Here is a 27,956-nt window from a genome sequence, read left to right as displayed (position 1 = left end):
GGGGGGGGAAGGGCTGAGGAGGAATCTGGGAATTGGCAATTTGGAGGGATTAAGGGGCAGATTTGGGGGTGAAAAGCCTGGGGATCCCCAGGGGTTGGGAATTTGGGTTAGTGCTCTTTGGGGGGAGGTGCTGAGGGTCAGGATCAGGGTGACTCTGGTGGGTGTGGAGGCCGGGTGGGAGGTTTGGGGACTCGGGAGGTTTGAGGGGGGCTGAGCTCTGTCACCCTGTCCCACACCCCCGCTCCCAGCTCCCCCTGACCCCCCATCCCCAAATGCAGAGAGCCAGGCAGGTGACGTGTGTAATCCAGATATATTTATAGGATTATTTTCCGAGATTAGCACAGGATATTAGAAAGGTTATAAAGTCACATCGACGGTCGTTGGCTCCCTTTATGTACAGACAAAAAAAACACAGCACAACAACACAGCCCAGCCTCTGCCCCCTGCCCCGGCCTCTCCAGAGCTCCCCAAAATATGGCTTTCGTGTCTATTGAGAGTTCAGTGCCGGCCGGGAAGCGGCCACAGCCTCCCAGGGGGTCCCAAATCTTCGTGACCCAACCCTGTGACTGGATGGATGTGGGGCCACCAACAGGACCCCGAGGACGGGGTGGTGGCCTGGGCTCTCCCAGACACGGTGCCACCCTCCCCCCTGTGCGGTGTCACACCTCTCGTAGCTGTAACATGGTGTCACCGACCCCCAAGGGGACAAGGACAGGGGCCACCCCCACCCTGTCACCCCCTGGCCACCCAGCCCCTGCTCCTCTGTGACATGGGGTGTCCGTCACCCCCAAGGAATGCACACAGTGACCCCAAAAGGGCCAGGGGCTCGCTGTCAGCAGGTGGCTTTGCCATGGAATGTCCCAGTCACAGCTTCCACCTGGAATCCTCCCAGGTCGGGAGGGTCCCTGTCACCCCACGGCCACACTGGTGTGACCCAGTGTTGCTGTCACCCCCAAGTGTGACTCAAATCTCCTCCACTGCTCCCACCTCCACCAAACCCTTTGGCTCCCACTGCCAGAAGTGGCCTCAGATGGAACCTCTGACCCCTCCCAGCCCCTGTCCCAGCCCCTCTCTGTGACCTCCAGGTGACACCTCCACATGTCCCTGCCTGCTCCCCGGGCTGCCCTGCCACACCCCACAGCACGAGGCACCTCAAAATCACCTCAAAACCACCAATCCAGTCTGTTTTCCTTGGCACCAGCCCTTGGAGCAACTCTGGAGCAGCGGACCCCGCCAGGAACTGAATTCCAAGAGGGAAAAGCCTCCCTGTCCCTGGCAGCTCCCACCTCCCTGCCCCAGGGACCACCCACCCCACTGCCATCCCTGCTCCTGGCTCTGCCTGGGATCCCTCCAGCCCACCAGGAGATGGAATTCTGCTTCAGAACACATCTGGTTGTTTTTATTTGCAGGAATTATTCAGTCCTGTGGACCTCGGGTGTTGGCAGCCCTGGGATTCATCCCCCAGCCCGAGCTTGGAGCTGCCTTGGGGGCATCCCCCACTCCGAGAGGTTGGGAAGGAGGAAAACCACCCCAAAAACAGCTGTACCCTGCAAAGGAAACCTCAAAAACCTCCGTGTCCTGCTCCTTCCCAGTGCCAGCACTGCTCCTGACACAGCTGAGCCACGGCAGCCTGGTCACCTCTGCAGTGTCCCCAGTGTCACATCCCTCGCTGCCACCTGTGTGTGGCACCGAGCTGGGCCTCCTCTGCCTCACCTGAGCCCCTCTCGTGCTCCCACAGGTGACACAGATGCCAGGTGCTGGCAGGGTTTGGGGAGCTGACACTTCCAGCCCCGTGGAAGAGGTGATAAAGTTCTTCCTGCACCTCCCAGGTGAGATTTCCCACCCCACCTCCTTCCTGAAGGGCCCCCTCATCCTCCAGACGACCCCAAATCCTTGGGGTGGCCTCCCAACTGAGGTTACCCCTCCCAAAGGGCTCCCCTCCTCCACACAACCCCAAATCCATGGGCTTCCAAGCCCCAGGGCATCTCCTTCAACCCCCCTTGTGCCCAGACTGGGATGTGGGATCCCAGGAAACCTCATGCCAAGGCTGGGGGTGCCCTAAGGATGCCAGGGGGAGCAGCCCCATCCCGGGGGTGCCTGGTCTGGGGAGAGGCCGAGCTGGGGCTGTGCTGCAGAGGTGGGGAAAGGTGTTTGGTTTTGTCTTGAAGTGAAGGTGAAAGAGGCAGGAGGAAGGGCAAGGAGGAAGGGTGAACCCCCCTCCAAGCCTCTGTGGCGACCCCGAACTCCCCAGACCCCAAATCCAGGTGTTTTGGTTGGGGTTCTCAGAGCCAAGAAGAAAATCAGCCCTTTCCAAGCTCATCCCTGTCCTGGGAAGGGGCTGGGGAGGGAAGAGGGGCAGAGAGACCCTGGCAGAGCCCCACCCCTGCTCCAGGGGTCTCAGGGAAGCAGCCCCAGCCCCGAGGGTGCTGCCTCCTGCACTGAACATCTCAATAGATGGTTAAAATTGGCATTTCCAATCAGAGAATTTAAGAAAAATAAATTTAAAAAAAAAATCGAGGGCTTTTCCTCTAGATTTGCCCCCTCACAATAAATCTCAGCCCTCCCCCCTCCCGCTGGGGTGGGACCAGGGAGCTGTGGGGGCTCCTGGTCTCTCTGGGGGTCCCACCCTGGATTTTCACCCCCTTTCACACACTGACTGCACGAGGACAGCTCTGCTCCTGCATGGACACTGCTCCACAAGAACCACCAAGGATAAAATCGGGGCAGGGCCTCGCTCTGCTCCCAGCTGGAGTCACCCCCCACCACGGGAGGGGACAAACGGGGACACCCAGGGTCCCAAGCTCGCCCCAGGAACCCGGAGCTGATTTTATCCTTGGATATCAAAGAAACCAAAACGGAGAGAAACAAAGGGAAGAGCTACATCGACCCCAGCCCAACACCCCAACCAAGGGCCCGAAGCAAAGAGCAGCCACAAAACCAAAGCAAAAAAAGGTCCAAAGGAAGAAGGAAGAAGTCGCTCACTCACGGGTTGGTCTGTGGGGTCGGGGCGTGGGGATGGAGGTGCAAGCAAGCAAACGGGGCCGGGGCTCTCGCTGTTGGAGTGAAGGATTTGTACAAGTTCAAGAAGCGTCAGCAGCGCCTCAAGGCCTGTGGCTCTCCCTGCTCTCTGTCCCGCCATCCCTCTGTCCGTCCGTCCGTCCGCCCATGCCGGGCGCCAGAGAAAATCTGTTGGGTTTTGTGGGGTTTGTGGTCTGGTTGCTGTTGCCATCGGGGTTCTCTTGGCTCCATTTTTCTCTCTCTCTCTCTCTCTCTGACACCTTTAGATGAAATATTCCTTCTTGTCGTCGCCGCCGGCCTGGCCGCCCTCGGCGTTGATGATGGCGGTGTCAGCATCCGGAGCATCGTCCGAGCCTTTGGCCTCGTGGGTCAGGTACGTGCCTGGAGAGGGGGGGACAGGGTTTGGGGTCACTGGGGGCTCTGCCAGCGCCCCCTCCCACACAACCAGGGTGCCAGGAGGGCTCCGCTGGGCTTGGCTGCAATGGAGAAGTCACTGGGATGGGATGGGATGCAGACTCACTGGGGTGCTCCAAATTTTTGGGCAGTGTCCACTTGTGGAGTGACCAATGCCAGTCAGGCTCCTGACCCCCCCCCCCCCAAACCCCTCCTGGAGGACAGGGGGTCCTGGCTGCCCCCCCAGAGCAGGGTCGGGGGCTCTACTCACACATCAGCACCAGGGGTGGCTGATGGTGGGGTGTCACCGTGTCCCCAGGGCAGGGGCACAAACCTGCTGCGCATGAAAAGGGCAGGTGGAGGGGAAGGAGGAGGAGGAAGGCAGAGGGAGCAGCAGGAAGAGGGAGGAGGTGAGGGGAACATGGAGACAGGGACAATCCCTGGACAGTGGATGTGGAGCAGAGATAGAGAACAGGGAATTGAGCTGCCTCCCCCTGCATTCCCTGGGACATTCCTGACATCCCCACCGCCATGGGCAGGACCAGGAGCTGCCTCCCTTCCCCCCCGCCCCGCTGCCCCGAGACCCCCGAGGGCTCCTCGAGCCCCCCCTGCACCCCCCCAGGCCGTACCTTTGTGCCTGATCAGGTAATGTCCCAGCACGATGAGGAGGCTGAGCAGGAGGAAGACGATGACGGCCACCACGCCACCGATCATCGCGTGGTAGGTGCTGGAGGTCGAGGGCACCGGGCTGGCATCTGCCCAGGCAGGGGGAGAGAAAAGAGACAAGAAGGAGCTGAGTGAGACCTTGCTGGGCAGCAGAAGCTGCTGCTCCCCACCAGGAGCTCCATTCTGTGCCAGCAGCTCCATCCTGCTGTGGGTCCTGGCAGCGAGAACGGGGGAAGCAAAGGGGAAATCCCATCCTCCACAGTAGGGTTTTGGCCCCAAAAAGGGAGGATGAGCTTTGGGTGGGAGGGGACATGCAGGCTGGCACGGCCACAGGTTGTACCCCAAGAGGTGATGGCACCCCAAGGATGGCAGGACCCCAAAGGTAGTCCCGAGTCAGCCACATCCTGTCCTGGATGGGGAATGCAGTGAAAAGACATTCCATTCCCTGCTGGAATCCTGTGCCAGCCCTGGGGCACAGCGACAAATCCTCCTCTCGCTGTGCCCCATCAGTTCAGGGTGGGGACAGAGCCAAATTTGGGAAGGACAAGGCTGGAGAGACACAGGGGAGGCAGCAGCACAGAGGGACAACACAGCACACGGACACACAGGACAAGGGACAGCTCGGGGAGCTGCTGCTCAGAGTTCCTCGTGGAAAACGCCAAAATCCACACACACTGAGGGACTGGAGCCACCTGGCAGGGCTGTCCCCAGGCCAGGCAGGGCCACCATCCTCCTGTGGAGCTTCTCCAGCCGGGCTGGGGAGCAGCGGGTCCGCAAAGAGACAGAAAAGGAGCTTACAGTACCTTGGATGGGAGCTGGAGTGAAGGATGGAGCGGAGACCATGGAAGCATGAGAGATGGGCTGGGAAGGGCCCCGAGTGGAGTGAACGTGTGGGGTAGGGAGCTGGGGAACATCTGGGGAGGACAACAAAAACACAGGACAGGAATCAATGCCACGAAGGTCCAGCAAGGTGACAGAGCCCTGAGGGGACCCTCAGCGGGTCCATCCGTGACCCCATGGGTCCCTCTGCTTCTGCCACCAACCTTTGGGACGCTGTGACCATCTTCTCCCATCTCCTGTCCTGTCTGTCCCTGGTTACCTCCCGAGGGAGCCTTGTGGTGTCACCCATGGTGAGGTGTCACCACAGGGTGGTGGGCAGGGGTGGCACCAAGGTGGGCAAACTGGAGGGTTCAGCTGGGCATGGAGGTGGCTCCCAGTCCCTGAGACACGAGCAGCTTTAGGGACCCCACAGGTCCCTCTGCTCTCCCATATCCTGTCCTGCCAGGCCCTGGTTACCCCCTGAGGGACCCTTGTGGTGTCACCCATCACGAGGTGCCATCTGTGCACATCCTTGGGGACCACAGGGTGCTGGGCAGGGGTGGCACCAAGGTGGGCAAGGTTGGAGAGCTCAGCTGGGCATGGAGGTGGCTCCCAGGGCCTGAGACATGAGTGGCTTTAGGGACAAAAGTGGGAATTCCACCAAGCCTGGATACAGAGCTCATCTGCTGTGACAGGGCTGGTGCCACCAGGTGGGCAAGGGACAGTGGGTGGCACCTCTCAAGGACAGCACAAGGCACCCGGGGTGAGCTCCTGGATGGGTGCAGAGAGCTCTGGGTGCTCACTCAGGGGACACAGGGGACACACAAGGGTGACACAGGAGTGACTGCACAGCATTGGGCATTTGGGTGCTCATTCCAGACAGGCTGAATGAGGGGACACACGGGACAAAGTGCCACTGAGGTGCCACTGCAGGGGAAGGAGGTAGGAAAGGGAAGAGCTGGAACAGGGAAAGTCCAAGGCTGGGAGAAAGAGAGGGAGAGAGGGGGGAGAAGAGCGGGAACCTTTGGATTTTTTTTGGATTTTCCAAATGCAAGGGAAAATCCCAGGGAAATGGGATCACGTGGTGTGGGAAAGGGCTGGGATGGGCACGGGGAGCTGGGATGGCAGCCAGGGGTGGGCACTGGCAGCACCACACAGCACACACAGCCCTGAACCACATGTGACACGGCAAGGGAACATGGGGACACACACAGCCCTGCTCAATGTGTGACACAGCATGGGGACACGCACACAGAACCCTGTCCCACCAATGCATGGGGACACACACACAGCCCTGAACCACATGTGACACACGGCATGGGGACACACACACAGCCCTGAACCACATGTGACACATGGCACGGGGACACGGGGACACACACACAGCCCTGAACCACATGTGACACACCGGGACTTGGGGACACACACACAGAGCCCTGCTCCAGGTGTGACACATGGCACGGGGACACGGGGACAAGCAGAGCACAGTCAGGGGACAGCACCGTGTGCCCCTTCCCACTCCAGGACAGGTGACACAGTGACACTTTTTGGGCACACAGGATGCAGTGACCCCGTGCCCCTTCAGCTGGCCACTCCAGCCACACTCACCGCTGACGTCCAGGTTGTACTTGGCCACCACGCTGCCCATGGAGCTGGTGGCCGTGCACACGTAGGTGCCACTGTCACTCTTGTTGAGGAAGGGGAAGATGAGGACGCTGTCGGAGCTGAGCTGCAGGGGAGCATCGCTGCCCTCCTTCTCCCAGAGGAATTCCTGCGGGCTGAGACACAGCACGGGCACAAAATGATTCCTTGGGCTTTCAGGGTTCTGTTCTGACTCCTTGGGCTTTCAGGGTTTCTGTTCTCACTCCTTGGGGTTTCAGGGTTTCTGCTCTGTTTTTCTGTTTACCTTTGAATTAATGTTACTGGGATCTTTTCACAGGGTGGGGAAGAAAAAATCCCAAAGGAATGGGATGGGCACAAAATGATTCCTTGGGGTTTCAGGGTTTCTGTTCTGTTTTTCTGTTTACCTTTGAATTAATGTTACTGGGATCTTTTCACAGGGTGGTGATAAAACAAGGTAAAACAAGATAAAACAATCCCATAGGAATGGGATGGGCATAAACTGATACCCTGGGTTTTAAATTTTTCTATTTTTCTGTTTAGCTTTATATTAATGTTACTGGGATCTTTTCACAGGATGGGGAAGATAAAATCCTATAGGAACGGGATGGGGTCAGCTGATTCCTTGGGGTTTTTCTGTTGTGTTTAAGTTTTTCTGTTCTGTTTTTCTATTAATGTTACTGGGATCTTTTCACAGGGTGGGAAAGATAAAATCCTATAGGAATAGGATGAAGTAAACTGATACCTTGGGGTTTTTCTTTTTAGCTGTATTTAATATTACTAGGATCTCTTTATAGGATGGTTAAGATTAAACAATCCCATAGGAATGGGATGGGGATAAACTGATTCCTTGGGTTTCAGTTTTTCTGTTCTGTTTTGGTGTGCAGCTTTTAGTTTTATATTAATGTTACTGGGATCTTTTCAGAGGATGGGGAAGATAAAATCCTATAGGAACGGGATGGGGTCAGCTGATTCCTTGGGGTTTTTCTATTAATTGGACAATTAACTCCTATATGCAAATAAACCAAAATAAAACTTATAAACTAGACTAAAACTTACAAACTAGACTAAAACTTATCAAAATGTGAGATCTCGTGACCAAGCCCTCTTTTGCTGCCATCTTGGAGCCATCTGGGCACTGCCAGGGTGTGATTTTTGATGGCATTTCAAGAAAAATTCACTTTATTCCTCTTAAATCCATCTGGTTCCAGCTCCTTGAGGCATCACCCAGGGACACAGAGGGGGAAATGTTTAATTTAGGGACGAGCCAGGGTGGATCTGCTGCCCCAGGAGAGGACAGGGAGCTTTGTCTGCTCTCATGGAACCCCCCGGGTACAGGGAGACCCCAAACCCAGCCAGCACCTCCTGGGGTGGGATGTGGGACCTGGCGGAGGGAGGGGAGGCCCTGAGGAGGAGGAGGGAGGTGAGGAAGACCTTACATGGGGTTGCCCTGCCCGTCACATTGCAGCTGCAGCTTCTCCCCCTCCCGTGGGTACTGCGGGTGCGGCTCGATCTTCGCCGTGGGTTTGTCTGGAAAAAGGGGAGAGAAACACTGGGGTGAGTGCCTGGCACCACAAATCCTGCACCTGGAACCCCAAATCCTGCACCTGGCATCCCAAATCTGGCCTCTGGAACTCCAAACCCTGCACCTGGCATCCCAAATCCTGCACCTGGCATCCCAAATCCTGCACCTGGCATCCCAAACCCTGCACCTGGCACCCCAAACCCTGCACCTGGGACGACAAATCCTAACCCTGGCACCCCAAATCTTGCACCTGGCACCCCAAATCTTGACCCTGGAACCCCAAATCCTACCCCTGGCATCCCAAATCCTGCCCCTGAAACCCCAAATCCAGCACCTGGCACTTCAAATCCTGCACCTGGCACTTCAAATCCTGCACCTGGAACCCCAAATCCTGCCTTGGCATCCCAAATCCTGCACCTGGAACCTGAAATCCTGCCCTGGCATCCCAAATCTTGCACCTCATACTCCAAGTCCCGCCCTGGCATCCCAAATCCTGCACCTGAAACCCCAAATCCTGCCCTGGCACCACAAATCCTGCACCTGGCATCCCAAATCCTGACCTGGAACCCCAAATCCTGCACCTGGCACTTCAAATCCTGCCCCTGGAACCCTGGAGATGGGGGACAAGCAGGATTTGGGGACAGGATGAGGGAAGTGGTGCAGGGACAAACCCCTGGAGATGGGGACAAGCAGGATTTGGGGACAGGATGAGGGAAGTGGTGCAGGGACAAACCCCTGGAGATGGGGACAAGCAGGATTTGGGGACAGGGGTGGGAAGCTGAGGGGGTGTGTGTCACCATGCAGGGGAAGTGTCACTGTGGCCCGAGGGTGACAGGACCACGATGGCTGCATGTCCCTGAGCACACCAGGCCACCCGTGTGGGGTCTCCTGAAGGCCCATCACACCCCAAATGTCCCCTCCCACGTACAGTGGACCTGCAGCTTCTGTGTGGTCGACCTCTCTGAGTTCTGCAGGGACTCGTGGTCCACCGTGCAGGTGACCTCGACCTCGTTGTCCTCCTTGGTGACACGGAACTCCACCCTGCTGGTCACCGTGAAGGTCTTGCCGTTGGGGTCCTCCACCACCTCGGTGCCCGAGTCTGTGGGGACAGGGGACAGTCACAGCTGGGGACACACGTGTCACATGGAGCAGGGGACAGCCCTGGGTGGGTGGGCATGGGGAAAAATAGAAACTTCCAGAGACATGGAAGGGCTTGAGCTGCAGCTGCAGGAGAAGCTTGGATTGATGGAAATATTGTAAAAATATTATTGTCATTGTATTGTAATTGAATTATAATTGTATTATAATTAGATTATAATTGTATTATAACGGCATTATAATTGTATTATAACTGCATTATAACTGCATTTTAACTATGTTATTACTGCATTATTACTGCATTTTAACGGCATTATAATTGTATTATAACTGCATTACTACTGCATTATAACTGCATTATAACTGCATTATAACTGCATTACTACTGCATTACTACTGCATTACTACTGCATTACTACTGCATTACTACTGCATTACTACTGCATTATAAATGCATTATTATGGCATTATAAATGCATTACTACTGCATTACTACTGCATTACTACTGCATTACTACTGCATTATTATAATTGTAATAATACAATGCACACACATTAAGCAGAAAAATAATAAATTTACATTTCTATATTTGTAAGTAAGAATATATATATTTGTATATTTGTATGTTAAAGCATAGCTTTAAATAAGTGAGAAATTATAAATATTATTGTAATTGCATTATAACTGTATTATAATTATGTTAAAACCACATTATAACTGTAGTATTATAGTTTGAAAAACACAAGACAGACTATAAGCAGAAAAATCATCAATTTATATTTCTAGAGTTGTAAGTGAGAGTACGCTCTAAATAAGTGAGAAATTATAAATATTATTGTAATTGTATTATAACTGTATTATAATTGTATTAAAACCACATTATAACTGTATTATTATAATTTGAAAAATACAAGACACAGACATTAAGCAGAAAAATCATTAATTTATATTTTTGGAGCTGTAAGTGAGAATATGCTTTAAATAAGTGAGAAACTTTAGATAAGAGGGTGAAGGGTTTATGGTGTATGGAATAAGCGAACAGTTTAGAAGTTATAACAGAAGGGAGACAGAAGCCACCGGATAAATGTATCCTCAGTGCAGCAGAAGTTAAGTAAAGGTGATAGGTTAGAAAAATACAATAAAATCTGTAGCAACTGTCTATTGGTTTAGAAAGTTATATATTAGTTGAGAAAGTTATATATTAGTTGAGAAAGTTATTAATTATATATTATATAATAAGGTATATTTTAATATATAATAATATATAGACTATATAATATAACACCTAATTATATATTATATAACCATTATATTATATAGTCTATATTTTCTAGTTTAAATAATATACTATAATATACTATACTATAATATACTATACTACACTATTGTATAATATAATATACTACAATATAATATACTACAATATACCATAATATACCATAATATACCATAATATACCATAATATACCATAATATATACTATACTATAATAAATATACTATAATATACTATACTATATTATAATATAATATACTATACTATAATATACTATACTATAATATACTATAATATACTATAATATACTATACTATAATATAATATAATATAATATAATATAATTTTAGTATATTATATTAATATATTATAGATTATATACCTAATACATGATAATATACTATCTATATAATTAAATTTATATTACATTACACTATATTATATTACATTACATTATGTTATGCTATGTTATATTACATTAACTTACGTTTTATGTTATATTATAGCAAATTTACACATTATCTCCTAACAACGAACCTTGCGACCGCCTTTGCTCTGTAACCAAATCCTCCTCCGAAACCTCCCAACCTGACATTCATCCACACCACAAACCGTCCCCAAACCGGGAACGGCCCCACCCGCCACTGCCAACGGCGACAACGCCACCGCCGCGGTGTCCCCGCGCCAGGACAGCACCACTCACCCTTGATGTCCCTGTTGCCCTTCCTCCAGCGCAGCTGCGCCGCGGGTTTGCTGCCGGACGAGCGGCAGAGGAGCCGGGCCACCTTCTCCTCATCGATGGGCTGCTCGTGGCCGAAGATCTGGGGCTTCTGGGGGATTCCTGCAGGAGGAGGAGGAGGCAAAAAATCACAAATCTGGGAGCTGGGCGTGCAGTGCCACCCCAAAATGTGACACGCACACGGGGATGGGATTTGGGAGCTGTTGATGGGGCGGTTGTGGAATTCTGTCCTCAGGGAAATCCTGCCCTGGCAAGCCAAATCCTGGCCTGGTATCCCAGATTCTGCACCTGGCATCCCAAATCCGGCCTCTGGAACTCCAAATCCTGCCCTGGCACCCCGAATCCAGCCCCTAGCGCAACAAATCCTGTCCCTGGAACTCCAAATCCTGCACCTGGCATCCCAAATCCTGCCCCTGGAACTCCAAATCCTGCACCTGGCATCCCAAATCCTGCCTCTGGAACTCCAAATCCTGCCCTGGCACCCCGAATCCAGCCCCTGGCGCAACAAATCCTGTCCCTGGAACTCCAAATCCTGCCCCTGGCACCCTGAATCCAGCCCCTGGCGCAACAAATCCTGTCTCTGGAACTCCAAATCCTGCCCCTGGCATCCCAAATCCTGCCCCTGGCATCCCAAATCCTGCCCCTGGAACTCCAAATCCTGCCCCTGGCACCCCGAATCCAGCCCCTTGCGCAACAAATCCTGTCCCTGGAACTCCAAATCCTGCACCTGGCATCCCAAATCCTGCCCCTGGAACTCCAAATCCTGCACCTGGCATCCCAAATCCTGCCCCTGGAACTCCAAATCCTGCCCCTGGCATCCCAAATCCTGCCCCTGGAACTCCAAATCCTGCCCCTGGCACCCCGAATCCAGCCCCTTGCGCAACAAATCCTGTCCCTGGAACTCCAAATCCTGCCCCGACACCCCAAATCCTAACCCTGGAACCCCCAATCTGACCCTGACACCCCAAATCCTAACCCTGGAACCCCAAATCTTGCACCTGGTGCCCCAAATTCTGTACCTGGCATCCCAAATCCTGCACCTGGCATCCCAAATCCTGTCCTGGCACCCCATATCCAGCCCCTGGAACCCCAAATCTTGCCCTGGCATCCCAAATCCTGGCCCTGGCATCCCAAATCCTGGCCCTGGGTACTCCAAAATCTTCCCCTGGCACTGGGAAATCTTTTAGCAAAGGTGGCAGAGTCTGGACTTTAGGGACAGAGGAAGTTCCTTTAGCAAGGGTGGCACAGCCTAGATTTTAGGGACAGTGGGCAATCTTTTAGCAAGGCTGGCACAGTCCAAACTTTAGGGACAGTCTGGACTTTAGGGACAGTGGAAGTTCCTTTAGCAAGGGTGGCACAGCCTAGATTTTAGGGACAGTGGGCAATCTTTTAGCAAGGCTGGCACAGTCCAAACTTTAGGGACAGTCTGGACTTTAGGGACAGTGGAAGTTCCTTTAGCAAGGGTGGCACAGCCTAGATTTTAGGGACAGTGGGCAATCTTTTAGCAAGGCTGGCACAGTCCAAACTTTAGGGACAGTCTGGACTTTAGGGACAGTGGGAAATCTTTTAGCAAGGGTGGCACAGCCTGGACTTGAGGCACAGCCTGGACTTTAGGGACAGTGGGAAATCCTTCAGCAAGGGTGGCACAGCCTGGATTTTAGGCATAGTCTGGGGCTTTAGGGACAGTCTGGACTTTAGGTACAGAGGGCAATCTTTTAGCAAGGGTGGCACAGTCTGGATTTTCGGAACAGAGGGAAATCTTTTAGCCAGAGTGGCACAGTTGAGGGCTGTCCCCGTGTCCTACCCAGCACGGTGACCAGGGCCTTGGCCGTCCTCACGGGCATGGTGAAGATGGAGCAGGTGTACTCGCCCTCGTCGGCCAGCACCACGTCGCTGATGCTGATGGTCAGCTCGTTGGGGGTGGATCTCTCCAGCTGGATCCTGTTATCCCGCAGAGCTGGGGGCAAAGGGACAACGGGCTCAGTGCCTCCACCCCACCCATCACCAGCACCCAGGGGTGGCAGCACCAGGGATGTCACCCTCCCTGCTGTCCCCTCGTGTTGGACTACGTTGTTTTTTGACCCAGAGATGGGGCAACTGAGAGGTGCTCTAAAAACTTATTTTTAGTCTCATTTGAAGGGTGAGACATACAGATGTTATAATTCACGTTATCATAATCAGAAGCTAATTATTTCCTAATTAATAATACACTAGAAGCATTTCTTGGCCTATCAGCTTTAGCCACACCATGCTGTAAATACCTTAAAGCAAATAATCTAAAATTACTTTAATAATTCTATTTCTCTGAAGTACCTAGTCTTATTTACAAAACCACCCTTTAAAATGTGTTTCTAGCTCCTTTTCTCTCTCAACAATGTCTGTCCTATTCTATAATATTTCTAAATAATAATTTTTTGTCTCAAAGTTTACATACAGATGCACATTATGTAAGCCTTCTTTTAGGTTTTGAGAATTTTCTACAAATCCATTTCCCACCCCATCGTGGCTCCATCCTGGAGCTGTGGGGTTTTACCTCATTTTTCCCCAGCTTTGGGGTTTTACCTCCTTTCTTCCCCAGCTGTGAGGTTTTACTTTGACTTGGGGTTTTACCTCCTTTTCCCCCAGCTGTAGGGCTTTACCTCATCTTCCCCAACTGTGGGATTTTACCCCAAGTTGGGATTTTACCTCATTTTTCCCCAACTGTGGGATTTTACCCCAAGTTGGGATTTTACCTCCTTTTTCCCCAGCTCTTGGGTTTTACCTCCTTTTCCCCCAACTGTGGGATCTTACCTCGAGTTAGGGTTTTACCTCAAATTGGGATTTTACCTCGTTTCTTTTCCCAGCTGTGTGATTTTACCTCAAGTTGGGGTTTTACCTCATTTTTCCCCAGCTGTGGGATTTTACCTCAAGTTGGGATTTTACCTCCTTTTTCTTCAACTGTGGGATTTTACCTTGAGTTGGGGTTTTACCTCCTTTTTTCCCCAACTGTGGGATTTTACCTCGAATTGAGATTTTACCTCCTTTTTCCCCCAACTGTGGGATTTTACCTCGAAATGGGGTTTTACCTCGTTTTTCCCCAAAGTACAGGGTCTGCTGGGCAGGGTTGGACCACTGCAGCGAGGAGTCATCGGGATCTTCCACCTGGCACTTGAGCACCACCGTGCCCCCGGCCACCACGGTCTCGTCCGATGTCGTAGGCTGGCTCTCTGCACATGGAAAAGGGGAATGAATGGGGTCCTGGGTGTCACCTCCCTCCAGCAATGTCCCCAGAAGCCACCTGAGCACAGCTCTGTGATGCCCCTGTCCTTCTGTAGGCATGGGCTTTTTCCCTGTCCCAAAAACCAGGGGGGTTTCGCCCCATTCCTGAGCAGGGAGTGAGGCTGGGATGGGTCCTGCAACCCCACCTGCAGCACCCACGGGGACAGGGGACACTGCTGTCCCCAGGGAGGCTCACAGGGACAGGAGAACGGCCTCAGAGCTGCTGGAGGATCCTGCCAGGAGCAGATCCCTGCAGAGCATCCCGGATTTGAGGATGGATGGAAGTGGTGATGGGGATGAAGGGATGCTGGGAATGGTTTTAATCCCAGTTTGAGGCTTCTCTGGAAATCCTGGCCAGGGAGGGACTCATGGAATGCCAGGATGGGTTGGGTTGAAGGGACCTAAAGGTGCCACCCCCTATTGTTAATGCAGGTGAACCCAGTGGGAAGAAATGCTGATGTCTGACTCCAGTTCAGAAGGCTGAATGATTTCTTTATTATAACTATACTATAATACATTAATATACTGTTTAAAGGAGATACTAAAACTACAAACCTACTTTTCTAATTACCATCTCTAACCAGCTAACAACTGGTGACCCTCTCTGAGAGTGCAGCCACAGGTGGGTTGGATTGGCCATCAGCTCAAACAATCCTCACCAGAATCCAACCAAGCAGTCACCCCAGGGAAACAATTCTCCAAACACATTCCACACAGGAAAAACAAGGAGCAGAAATACAAATTGCTTTTCTTTCTCTCTGTGCACCTCTATGAAAAATCCTGAGAGAGAGAGAGAGAGAAATGTGCTTGCCACACACCCCTGCCATGGCAGGGACAGCTTCCACTGTCCTGGGCTGCTCCAAGCCCTGCCCAGCCTGGCACTGCCTGGAGGCACCTGGGGAGGCACCCAGCCCTGACCCATAGCCCTGGGGCTCCCTGCCAGGCACCGGGGAGCTCCACTCACCACCTCCAACCTGGCAAAGGCACCGCCAGCCCATGGAGTGCCACCTGTGGGTGCCAGTGTCCCACTCCGGAGGGCAAGGACGTGCTCGTGTCCCTGCCCAGGCTGTGTTCCCTCAGCTCCTCCTCCTCCCCTTCCTTCGAGCTCCTGGAGCAGCCCAAGGGCAGGGAAGAGCAGCTCCAGGATCAGATAACCCCCCACCAGCCCAAGGACAGCTATTTTTGGGAAGCTGCCGTGCCAAGGAGTGGAGCTGCAGAGGGACAAGGGGGACATGGCACAATCGCCAGGCCCAGCAAATGGAGAGGGCTGGAAGCACCTGGTTTTGAATTTCCTCATTTTCCACATACAAGGTGAAGGGAAATTTATCCTTTTGCTCCCATCACAAACTCCTCAAAGCTCAGGAAGGAGCTTTTGGAGGAGGGCATGACAAGGCTGCTGAGCTTTCCTATTAAAATCCAGAAAGGCTGGGCTGGAAGCAGCCAAGGAAAGAATTTTTAGGAAGGAAATTCCCACTGTGAGGGTGGGCAGGTCCTGGCACAGGTGCCCAGAGCAGCTGTGGCTGCCCCTGCATCCCTGGCAGTGCCCAAGGCCAGGCTGGGCAGGGCTTGGAGCAGCCTGGCACAGTGGAAGGTGTCCCTGCCAGGGCAGAGGGTGGCACCTTTAGGTCCCTTCAACTCAAACCATCCTAGCATTCCACGAGTCCCTCCCTGGCCAGGATTTCCAGAGAAACCTCAAACTGGGAATAAAACCATTCCCAGCGTCCCTTCATCCCCATCACCACTTCCATCCTCGCTGGCCGAGTTTCTCCTGCTCTTTGCCCTTCCCTGACCCATCCCCTGCTCTCTCCATGCCCTGGCAGGACCCCCACGCTGGGGTGGGGGGCACAACCCAGATCCTTGGGGGGCTCCACCAGAACAGATGGGAATGGCCAGGATTTAATCCAACCCCACAGCTGGAAGCTTCTGGAAGTGACAAAACTGGGGCACACCTGGGGGAGGAGGGGGGCACAGCACCACCCTGGCACTGCTGGGGTCCTGCTCGCCCCATGCCATGCCCAGCGTGGGGGTCCTGGGGGTCCTGCCAGGGCATGGAGAGAGCAGGGGATGGGTCAGGGAAGGGCAAAGAGCAGGAGAAACTCGGCCAGCGAGGATGGAAGTGGTGATGGGGATGAAGGGACGCTGGGAATGGTTTTATTCCCAGTTTGAGGTTTCTCTGGAAATCCTGGCCAGGGAGGGACTCGTGGAATGCCAGGATGGTTTGGGTTGAAGGGACCTAAAGGTGCCACCCTCTGCCCTGGCAGGGACACCTTCCACTGTGCCAGGCTGCTCCAAGCCCTGCCCAGCCTGGCCTTGGGCACTGCCAGGGATGGAGCAGCCACAGGCCTGCCCACCCTTGGAAAAGAGGAATTCCTTTGGGAAGGAATAAATAATGAGTAAATAAATAAATAAATTTATTTAAAACAAACAAACAAAAAATAATACCACTATAAAAATAAATTTAATAATAAAAACAAATAAAAGCAACAATGATTTCACAAATAAATAGAATTATATATATATTGAAATATAAAATATAATTCCAATAAATAAATACAAATAATAATAAATAAATGCAAATAAAGAAATAATTCCAATGCAGCAGCACCAGCCTGAGCCCAGCCCAGGGGCCTCGGAGCAGGGACTGTCCCCTGGGTGCCACCCCTCTGCAGCCAAGCTCCTGGGCTGTGCTGGCACCAAGAGCTGTGCCAGGTGCTGGGCGCTCCGGGAGCATCCGCCCTGCCCGTGCCAGCGAGCGCTGCCAGCTCAGGGCTGCTGCCACCTGACAGGGCTGGCACTGTCCCCTCGCCCCCTCCGTGCCACTGCCACGGCCTGGGGGCTGCAGGGACCCCTCAGGGCCCCCTCCAGCCCCTGCTCAGGGAGATGGAGAAGTTCTTTTCAGTGGAAATATATATATTTTTTTTTAAATATATTTTTATATATATATATATAAAATATTTTTCTATTTTATTAGATATTTTATATATTTATATTGATTTTCTATTGATGTTACATATATTTTATATAGATATTTGTAATATATATTTTAAATATATACTTTATATATTATATATATTTTAAAATGTTTTATATAGATTTCATATATATTTATATATAAATATATATAAATATATGTCTATAAAATATATATTTATATATAAATATATATTTTTATCTTTTAATATATTTTATATTTATAGATATGTTATATTTTAAATATATTTTATTATATATTAATATATTTTATATATTTAATATATTTTATGTATTAGATACTTTTGTATATTTATATATTTATACAAATTTAACATATATTTGTATATATTTATGTAATTTCCAATTTTTTTTTGTTGGTTTTTTTTTTAATAAGGGGAGAACTTCATTCCAGCAAGGCCTCCTGGCAGCCTGGGGACTCTGCCACCCCTCCCTGGAACCATCCAGAGGGACCAGACCTGGCACAGGAGGGCTCAGATACAGCCCCAGCTCCAGGACCAGTCAGAGCCACCCCAAAAAATCTCCAGAGCTGCTGCCCGTGTTGGTTTGGTGCAGCGGAGCCAGGGAAAATCTGGAGCTCCAGAAAAATCAATATTTCATTAATTAGAGCCGGGCATTTTCACACAGGGGCTGTGCTCATATTTATGAGGGGAAAAACGATGGAGCAAAATGATGTTGACATCTCTGCTGCTCCTGCAGCCCAGCGCAAGTGTCCCCACCCAGCAGTGACTGTCCCCATCCCACAAAGAGTGTCCCCATCCAGAAATTACTGTCCCCATCCAGAAATTACTGTCCCCATCCCACAGAGAGTGTCCCCATCCCACAGAGAGTGTCCCCATCCCACAGAGAGTGTCCCCATCCAGAAATTACTGTCCCCATCCCACAGAGAGTGTCCCCATCCAGGAGGGACGGTCCCCATCCCACAAAGAATGTCCCCATCCAGCAGTGACTGTCCCCATCCCACAGAGAGTGTCCCCATCCAGCAGTGACTGTCCCCATCCCACAAAGAGTGTCCCCATCCAGAAATTACTGTCCCCATCCAGAAATTACTGTCCCCATCCCACAGAGAGTGTCCCCATCCAGGAGGGACGGTCCCCATCCCACAAAGAGTGTCCCCATCCAGAAATTACTGTCCCCATCCAGAAGCAACTGGCCCCAGCTAACAACAAGAGTCCCCATCCAGAAATTACTGTCCCCATCCAGAAGCAACTGGCCCCAGCTAACAACAAGAGTCCCCATCCAGAAATTACTGTCCCCATCCAGAAATTACTGTCTCCATCCCACAGAGAGTGTCCCCATCCAGCAGTGACTGTCCCCATCCCACAAAGAGTGTCCCCATCCAGAAATTACTGTCCCCATCCAGAAGCAACTGGCCCCAGCTAACAACAAGAGTCCCCATCCAGAAATTACTGTCCCCATCCCACAGAGAGTGTCCCCATCCAGAAATTACTGTCCCCATCCAGCAAGGAGTGTCCCTGTCCAGAAATTACTGTCCCCATCCAGAAATTACTGTCCCCATCCAACAAGGAGTGTCCCCATCCAACAAGGAGTGTCCCCATCCAACAAGGAGTGTCCCCATCCAACAAGGAGTGTCCCCATCCAACAAGGAGTGATTGTCCCCATCCAACAAGGAGTGTTCCCATCCAGGAGTGATTGTCCCCAAAGCTCTGCAGCTCTGGGCCTCTGCTCCCACAAGGAAAAATTGATTTTCTGCATCCCAGAAATTCTGCACCACAGCCACGGTGCTGCCTGCCCAGAGCAGCTTCACCTGCTAGAGATAAAAAATGAGAAGTTTTTCTTCACCTGAAGCATCCTCAGGGAAGCAGGGAGAGAGGCCTGGCAAGGGCCCAGCAGATGTGGGGGATGAGGTTGGAGCTGCAGGATCCTCTCCAAGGAGTGTCCACCCCATCCCAGCTTTTTTCCAGGCTAGGAAAGCATCTCTGGGGCAGAAATAACCCCAGGGAAAACCTCCCACTGCTCCAAGGCCTCCAACACCTCTGGTTTACAGTCACAGCCCAAGAATGTTTCTCATTTCCCTCCTTCATTCTCAAAAAACCCCTTCTCATTTCCCTCCTTCTTTCCCAGAAAACCCCTTCTCATTTCCCTCCTTCATTCTCAAAAAAACCCTTCTCATTTCCCTCCTTCTTTCCCAGAAAACCCCTTCTCATTTCCCTCCTTCATTCTCAAAAAAACCCTTCTCATTTCCCTCCTTCTTTCCCAGAAAACCCCTTCTCATTTCCCTCCTCCTTTCCCAGAAAAACCCTTCTCCTTTTCCTCCTCCTTTCCCAAAATTTCCCTCCTCCTTTCCCAAAAAACCCTTCTCCTTTCCCTCCTCCTTTCCCAAAAAACCCTTCTCCTTTCCCTCCTCCTTTCCCAAAAATCCTCATTTCCCTCCTTCATTTTCATTTACTCCGGGTTCAGCATCACAAAGATCCAATTCATCCCCGTGGGCACAAATGTTTTCTAAGGCTCCTTTTTCTCCTTTCCAAGGACTTTGTGTTCCAGGAATTCCCTCCTCAGCTCCATCCCCACTTTTCCTGCAGGAATCAGCCCTGGCAGGGTGGGAATTTTGAACTCACGGATCAGGAAACCTCAGACATCTGCTGTGCACATCCTTTTGCAGGCTGATTTTTGCAGGGTGTGAATCCACAGTCTGGAATAGCCAGAGCTCAAATTCCAGGCAGCTGAGCAGCTCCAGATTTCCCAGGAGAGGGAAGCCTGCTCCTGTTTGGGTGCATCTGCTCTGTTCCACCTCGGTGCTGTGACAGTGACATCCCATCCCTCTGGGAGCTCCTCCTACAGCTCCAGGGCTGGTTCCTTCCCCAGTCCAGTGGCATCCAGATGTCCCTTGGGATCCACCCAGGCTGTCCCCAAAACGCAGATCCAGGCAGGGAGAAGATGCTGGAGCAGGCTTGGAGTGAAAGGTGGAGGGATCGAGGACAGGGCTCCACGCGGGGTTAGGTAAAATGCAGCGTTCTCTTTGGGGTCAGAAAGTTGAAATTCTTAGCATTTAGGACTCCAACAGACATCCCGTGTGTGGGTACGGGCAGGACGCAGGAGCTGCAGAATTCAGCGTGTTCCTGTTCTCCTCACAGGGATAAATCCATCCAGAAACTCCACTGGTGCCTCAAGTTCCTTCTGGCAGCTCCCACCTTCGCACCTCCAGCCCCCACAGCCACTCCCTCCCTCCCACAAGGGAAGGGTTTGGTGACACGGTGACAGGGACTGTCACAGGAATGAAAATATTCCCTAAAAGTGGGAAACACAGCCCTGAGTGTGCTTGGCTGTGCCACGGACAGGGGTGATGGGACCTGTGAGATCCAGAGGTTCATGGGGGATCCCAATGTTCCAGCAGGATGGGATCCCACAGCTTGTGACCCCAGGGGCTTCACACCCACCCACATGAAACCCCCAAACCCCAAATTCCCGAGGATTTCCATGTAAATGAGCATTCTTGGGAAGGGGCACAGCAAGAGGATGCTTCCCACATGAAATATTCTCACCCCAAACCCAAATTCCAGAGGATTTCCCTGTAAATGAGCATTCCTTGACTCCAGGGGCTTCACACCTTCCCACATGAAACCCCCAAATCCAGTCCCAAATTCCTGAGGATTTCACTGCAAATAAGTATTCCTGGGAAGGGGAACAGCAAGAAGATTCTTCCCACATGAAATATCCTCACCCCAAACCCTAAATTCCAGAGGATTTCTCTGTAAATGAGCATTCCCTGACTACAGGGGCTGCACACTTTCCCACATGAAACCCCCAAACCTCAAATTGCAGAGGATTTCCCTGTAAATCAGCATTCCCTGACTCCAGGAGCTTTACTCCTTCCCACAGGAAACCCCCAAACCCCAAAGGATTTCTCTGTAAATGAGCATTCCCTGACTCCAGGGGTTGCACACCTTCCCACGTGAAATATCCTCACCCCAAACCCCAAAATCCCGAGGATTTCCCTGAAAATGAGCATTCCTGGGAAGGGGAACAGCAAGAGACACCACAGCTTCTCATCACCACCTGCTCTGAACCCTGGGGTCTCCCAAGGCACGGGGATGGGCCCCAGCAGCCCCCAGGGCAGGCTCCTGGCCTGAGGGGCACTGATGTGACCCCACAAACCCCTGTGCCCAGAGGGACACTGTCACCTCCTGCCACACCTGCCCAGGGGACAGCCAAGAGCTGCTGGTGACACCTGCCCAGGGTTCGGCAGCTGAGACACAGCCAGCAATTAGCATTAATCAGCAGCTCCAGAGAGGCTGGTTCCAAGTGCTCTGGGACCACAGGATGCTCCTCTCCTCCTCCTCTTCCTCCTCCAGCCCTGGCCAGATGCTCTCAGAGCCAACATTCCCAGTGTGACTCCAGCTCCATCCTCACTGCAGCTTCTCTCCTCTTCCTCCTCCCTAACCCCCCCTGCTCTCCCAGCACCCCCAGGGCCAGAGGGGAGCTGGGATGGGATCAGGGGAACCCCTTGGACGGCCCCATTTCCATGTTCACACCAGGCTGGTGCTCTCTTCACTCAGGAAAAGGCAGTGGCATCCTCAGGAAATCCCAGGACATCAGCATCACCTCCTTCCAATGCCACCCCACAGCTCCTGGGGTCTCCTGCCACCCCACCAAGGCTCAGAGCTGCAGCAGAAGAGCCAAGAGCCAGCTGGTCACACCCTGAGTGCTGAGAGGGGGCAGAGCACAGGGAAACCCCCCCAGTTCTGAGCCACCCCAAATCCCCCAAGCATCCTACCAGCATTTCCCGGTGTCACAGCTCCCCGAGGGCCCCCAAAAGGAGAGAATTCCCCCAAGACCCCGGGGCACAGGGTAGGGTGACCCCTGTGCCAGCACCCTCCCTCAGTGTGCCAGCCAGGAGCTGAGAACTCCTATTTTTGAGTGGGTTTTTAGCTCCTACCCTAAGGCCAATCTCCAACATGACTGTTGCCAAGGGAACGAGCTCCGTGCTTTGACAGTTCTGCTTTAAGGATCTCCCTGCCCAACGAGGTGTCTCAGCCCAGCTGGATGCCCTGGCACGGGGTTTGGTGGCCCTGAAGCCACCTCGACCCCGGTGTCCTGAGCAATTGGCACCCCCCGGTGCCCGAGGATGAACCACAGGGGGCTGTGTGAGAGGATATTTATTTTTAAACAGAACTGAGACATGGGGAAGCCTTGGCAGCTCTGCTCCTCCCCTGGGGGACAGCACAGCCAACGCCTCCTCCCGACCTGCCAGAAATAGAATCATGGAATGGCCAGAGTGGCAAAGGATCCACAGACACCCCAACAATCCCAGCCTGTGCCTGGGAACGTTGTCCAAACTCTCCTGGAGCTCCAGCAGCCTTGGGAATGTGATAATTCCCTGAGGAGCCTGCTCAGTGCTCCACCACCCTCTGGGGAAAGATGATTTTCCTGATATCCAACCTAAACCTGCCCTAAGACAGCTCGAGTTATTCCAGCAGGTCCTGGAGACTCCCCACATCCCAAAGGATGACCAGGAATGTGCTCCACACCAGCTGTGGCCCAGCAGGTCACCTCTGCTGCTGCTGCAGAGTGTTCTGTGCCTTTTGGAGTGCCCAGAACCACAGGGAGAAAAAAAAAACCAAAAAAAAACCCACAACCCAAAGTTGGTGAGACAAAATGGAGCCTCCAGGAGTGCCACGGGGGTGCAGGTGCTCAGGGAAGCTCAGAGCAGCAGCAGCTGATGCTGGAGCACCTCGGGAGCACTCCTGGATCCACCTCCTCGTAGCTTCAGAGCAGGAGTAGCAGAGCAAGATCCTGGTGGCAGCAGGGGGGAGAAGGAGGAGCTGCAGCTCTGGACACCAGTGCAGACACCCCAAAGCACATCCCAGCTCTGGAACATCTCCCCGGGGTCAGTGGGGGTCCCAGCAAGTCCTGTCTTCTGAGCAGCACCTGGCCCAGCGACCTGCTGCTCTCCCTGCCAGTGGCCACTCGGACCAGCAGTGTGAGAAGTCATTTCCCTGGAAATCCCAGTCTGAAAGCAGCGGTCTGGAAAAGCTGAGATTGCCAGCAAACGCCGTTCGTGTTGGAGGTGAGGAAAAGCATCTGCAGCTCAAGCACCGCCTGGAGCATCACCCGAGGACGGGGCAGCTCCCGGAGTGCTGCAGGGACACAGCTCAGCTGCTCCCCAGCCAAACTCCTGGGAAATGCTGCTGCTGCCAGCCCTGCCACCCTCCAGCACGTCCAGACACCGCAGAGGCTCCGCGGGAGCCTCAGCATCCCCCACCTGCCCGCGGTCCTGCGCCCTCGGCCGCATCCCGGCGCAGGCGGAGCGTGACTGGGCAGGTGACTGGAATGGTTAAACACATTCCTGCCCGTCCCTCCTCACAGCCTCGGCTTCCCCGCCTCCCTCCGCTGTCCCCGGCTGCCTTTGGGTTGTCTGGGTTGGTGCTGCCCAAACACAGCACGGAGCCTTCCTACCTCCAACGCTGCCTGGGCTCCCCATCCCCCCGGGGGGAATAGGAGCTCTCTGGGAGGGGGATGGAGAATCGCAGCCCCTCACAGGTGGGTGGAGGAGCTGGGGCACCAGAGAGGTCACTCCCACCCCAGCATCACCACCCGATGAAGGCTCTGCTGGTCTGGGCTGCCGGTGCCCAGCCAAGAGCAGAGGGGCCAGAACTGGACCAGATGGTTCAAGCTGAGCTGACCCAGTAACTGGGAGGAGGAGGAGGAGCAGATCCATCTGACTGTGGGGGTGTCACAGAGCTGGCAGCACCTTCCAGGGCCCACCGAAGAGCCAAAGCAACGAGGACTCCACTCAATCTGTGCAGAACCAGCACTGGGGGACCTGCACAGCCAAGGCATCAGCAGGGCTGGGAAAGCAGCTCAGGTGGAGACCAGGCAGTGCCAGGCCAGACACTGGCACAGGAGAACAAGCCCAACACCACAAGCAGAGCCCACCAAGCTCCCAGCTGGCACCACCACCAAAACCACCTTGACAGGGGCCCACATCCTGCCCTGCTCCTCTCCTGCAGGGACCCGGATGGGCACGAGACACCCTGGATTGGCATAAAACAAGGTTAGGAACCAACGCAGGGAAAACAAACAGGAACAGCTCTGCTGCAGCTCCCTCCATCTGGCTGCACGGCTGCCGTGCCAGCACCGGGGTGACTCCCCAGATGCAGCCGCCTCCGGTTCCTCCAGTGATCCCAACACCCCTGGAGAGGCGAGAACGTCAGGCACAGCATCTTGCAGGCAGGAGACCTCCCAGGCAGGGAATCCTGGACAAACAGGGCGTTTTCCCTCCAGAGGAGGATGGGTACCCACACCTGGGGATGCTCAGCTCGTGCTCTGGCAGCATCTCCCCATTCCTTTGGGGTTTCTCCTCCAGCCTGCAGGCCAGGCAGGCTCCCAGCAAACAGCACCAACAGAGGTTTGGCCATGCCAAACCCCACGGCATTGTGAGGCCAGCGGCAGAATTCCTGTCCTGGCAGCGGTGCCAGCACATCCCTCACCGTCTGGGCACCTCTGCAGAGCCTGATCCCAGGCTTTGTCCTAAAATCCAGCCTTGCCTGTTGAGCCTAACGCGTTGTGCCAGACAGCTGAGTGGTGGATTCCGTGCTCTCCAGCCAGCTGCCTGCACAGGGATGCTCTGCTCCCTCCCCTCTCCTCTGGCTGAGTACTGATCCCAGCCCTGGAACAGCTCCTTTCCCCCAGGCAGCTGATCCAAGTCATCCGAAATCAGGCCAAGCAGGTAGTGAGTGATGCAGAGAGGTCGCCCTCCCTTTCTTTCGTGCCTCACCAGGGCTGTCACTGCTTCCTCGGCTCTGGAGCCAAGGGCTGCTGCTGGCACAAGCACTGGGAGCATATGGACAGCCCTAATGGCACTGGGAACGGGGGCTCTCGCACACATTCCTCGGGGAAAAGCACCAAGCAAAGAATTCTGCTGCTCCAGACAACATCAGGCTCCCACCATCCCACCGTGCCCCTGGGCTCTCCCACATTCCAGGACCTGCAGATGTCACCTGCTTGGAGGCTGGGGATGGCAAAAGCCCCGTGGGACCCCATCCCACACGGGCAGGGCAGGCTGCTGCCTGGATAGCAGGGCATCTTCCCAGGCCACAGGAGCTTCTCTAGGTGGCCTGGCCAAGCAGAGAGCTCCAGAGAGAAAAAACCACCCTGCAGGACACAGATAATGCCCTGAACCTCCCCATGTCCTCCAGTGCCCCATGGAAAAAACCAGCCCCAAGTCATCCGGTTTTGGCTCGTGGTGGTCTTCCAGGGCATTGTCCAAACAAAAGGGTTTGGACCTGCAGATGTCACCTGCTCGGAGGCTGGGCATGGCAAAAGCCCCATGGGAGCTCAGCCTCTCCCAGCCTGCTAGACCCCATCCCACATGGGCAGGGCAGGCTGGGAGGCTGCTCCCTGGACATCAGGGCATCTCCCCAGGAGAGAGGGAGCTTCTCTGGATGGCCTGGTCAAGCAGAGAGCTCCAGCAGCTCCAGAGAGACAAAACCACCCTGCAGGACAGGGACAGTGACCTGAACCTGCTTCTCTGCAAACCTCCCCATGTCCTCCAATGCCCCAGGGGAAAAAAAAGCCCCAAGTCATCTGGTTTTGGCCCCGTGGTGGCCTCCCAGGGCATTGTCCAAACAAAAGGGTTACACAACTCCCGAGTGGAATAACCCTGCAGAGAGAGAATGATCCTCACACAAGGACAACCACGCACCAGCCCAAACAGCCAAATGTGCCGACAGCAGCACAACAGCAGCCAAGAGCTCAGACAGGGCCCTCTTGTGCAGGAGCAGGGCCTGGGTGGCTTCCAGAGGTTCCTCCACACCCTGCCATGGTTGTAGTGGAGCCATCCACAGCTCTGGAGGAATGTTCTCCAAGGAGGAGACTCCATCCCTCCCCAGGACAGGTGCCAAGGAGGGGATGTCACGCTGGGATGGCTCAGGGGCTCCAGGATGAGACACCAACCATGAAAACACAACAACTTCTTTCTAAGCATCTCCTCTGCTCCTAAGGGATTTTTCTGAGGGTCTGTTTGTCCAGCTGTGCTGGACCCTGCCACTGGTGGCCAGGGCTGGGCCACAGCACAGGCCAGCCCAGGAGGAAATCTTGCAGTGTCACCATCCAGGCTGCATCCTGTCCCAGGACAGCTCCGGGTCACGGCCACGTCCCCTCCCGGGATGCTCGGCCATCCCCAGCCCCACAGGCTGAGCACCCCCACACTGGGGCTGCCAGGGCGTCCCCACACCGTGGGGCTGAGCATCACCCACACCTAAATGACTCTTTCAGGTGCCCGTGGGAGGACCGTGGCCAAAACCAGAACAAATCCCGGGATTCGTGGATGGGAATGCAGCCACCAGCCCCCAGAGGCTGTGACAGCAACAGAGATGGGTGCGGGGGAGCCGTGGGGGCTGCGGGCTCAGCCCTTGTCCCCACCGTGTCACCTCCCACCCGCACAGCCCTCGGGACCCTCGATGCTGCTCCAGAACCCCCTCCCTGCTCCGGATGGGCCGCAGGGATGTGGATGGAGACCGGAGCCACCGCCAGTCCCCCCAGCACCCCCAGACCACAACACGGCGGGTCCAGCCCAGCCCCCGGCCGGCGGCTGCACCTCCCCACCCAAACACACGCAGCAGCATCGGTTCTGTCACGACAGACGACTCCCGACACGGCAAACGGAGCCGCCAGCAGCCAGACAGGGATGGCGGGTCCGAGCCACCGGGGCCACCCCACAGGGACCCGCAGCGACGGGGGACGCGGCGCTGCCACCGGCGAGCCCCGACAGAAATCACCCCCGCCCGCCGCCGCCGGTGAACCCCCTTTGTCTGGCGAGCCCCGCTCCGCCGCGCCCCGCACATCCCGGCGGGACGGGGAGCGGCCGCCGCTGCCGAGCCCCCCGCCCATCCCGGGGAGGCGGCTCCCACCGGAGGCACCAGGGACCCGCCCCACCGCGGCGCGGATGTCACCGCCGCTCCCCGGGGGCTCCATCCGCCCCTCCGCGGTGTCTGTCCCCCCTCCGCGGGTCACCGCCGAGCTCCGGTACCCTCGCGGCGGGGCGGCTCCGCCGCACCGGGGACTGTCCATCCGCCCCCCCCCCCCCTTCCTCCGCGGGCAGCGCCGGGAGGGGCCGAGCGCCGCCGCCGCCGCCCGCCGGGGCATGTCTGGAACCTTCCGCCGCGGCCATGGGGGGACACGACGGGCAGCACCGGCGCCGCCGTGACCTTGAGCCCCGCCGGCCGCCCGGGGAGCCGCACCCGCAGGCGGCGGCGGGGCGGGCCCCGAGGGCCGGGCGGGGCGGGGCGGGCGGCACCTGCCTGACCCACATATCGGCGCCGCTCCCCGCACCTGTCGCTCGGTTCCCCGCATCCCCCGCCGTGAGCGGCGGGGACGGGGAGGGAGCTTCTCCCGCTCGCGGTGCCGCCACTCACCGTCGCGGGAGAGGTTTCCCCGGGCGCTGCCGAAGCAGGCGATGAGCAGGAGGATGCCGAGGGCGGGCGGCTGCATGGCGGCGGCGGCGGCGGGAGCCCGCGGGGCCGGCGCGACCGAGCCGCAGCGCGGGCGGCGGGCGCTGCTCTCTCCGCTGCTCCCTCCGCTCTGGAGCCGGC

At 54.5% G+C, this 27,956-nt stretch overlaps 1 protein-coding gene across 1 annotated transcript; it reads right to left on the bottom strand.

The window, feature by feature from the left end:
• Nucleotides 1-295: 295 nt before the first annotated feature.
• On the bottom strand, nt 296-27,956 carry CADM3 (cell adhesion molecule 3). The gene is made up of 9 exons (XM_068174821.1): nt 27,780-27,956; nt 14,220-14,360; nt 12,959-13,111; nt 11,119-11,256; nt 8,970-9,140; nt 7,956-8,046; nt 6,505-6,674; nt 4,041-4,166; nt 296-3,399 (listed from the first exon to the last, which is right to left on the bottom strand). The coding sequence occupies exons 1-9, from the start codon at nt 27,853-27,855 to the stop codon at nt 3,281-3,283; spliced, it is 1,185 nt and encodes a 394-aa protein (XP_068030922.1). The 5' UTR covers nt 27,856-27,956; the 3' UTR covers nt 296-3,280.

Source organism: Anomalospiza imberbis, chromosome 29 (assembly GCF_031753505.1).
Source record: "Anomalospiza imberbis isolate Cuckoo-Finch-1a 21T00152 chromosome 29, ASM3175350v1, whole genome shotgun sequence".
NCBI classification, from domain to species: domain Eukaryota; kingdom Metazoa; phylum Chordata; class Aves; order Passeriformes; family Viduidae; genus Anomalospiza; species Anomalospiza imberbis.
This window is presented reverse-complemented; position numbering and strand designations above follow the sequence as displayed.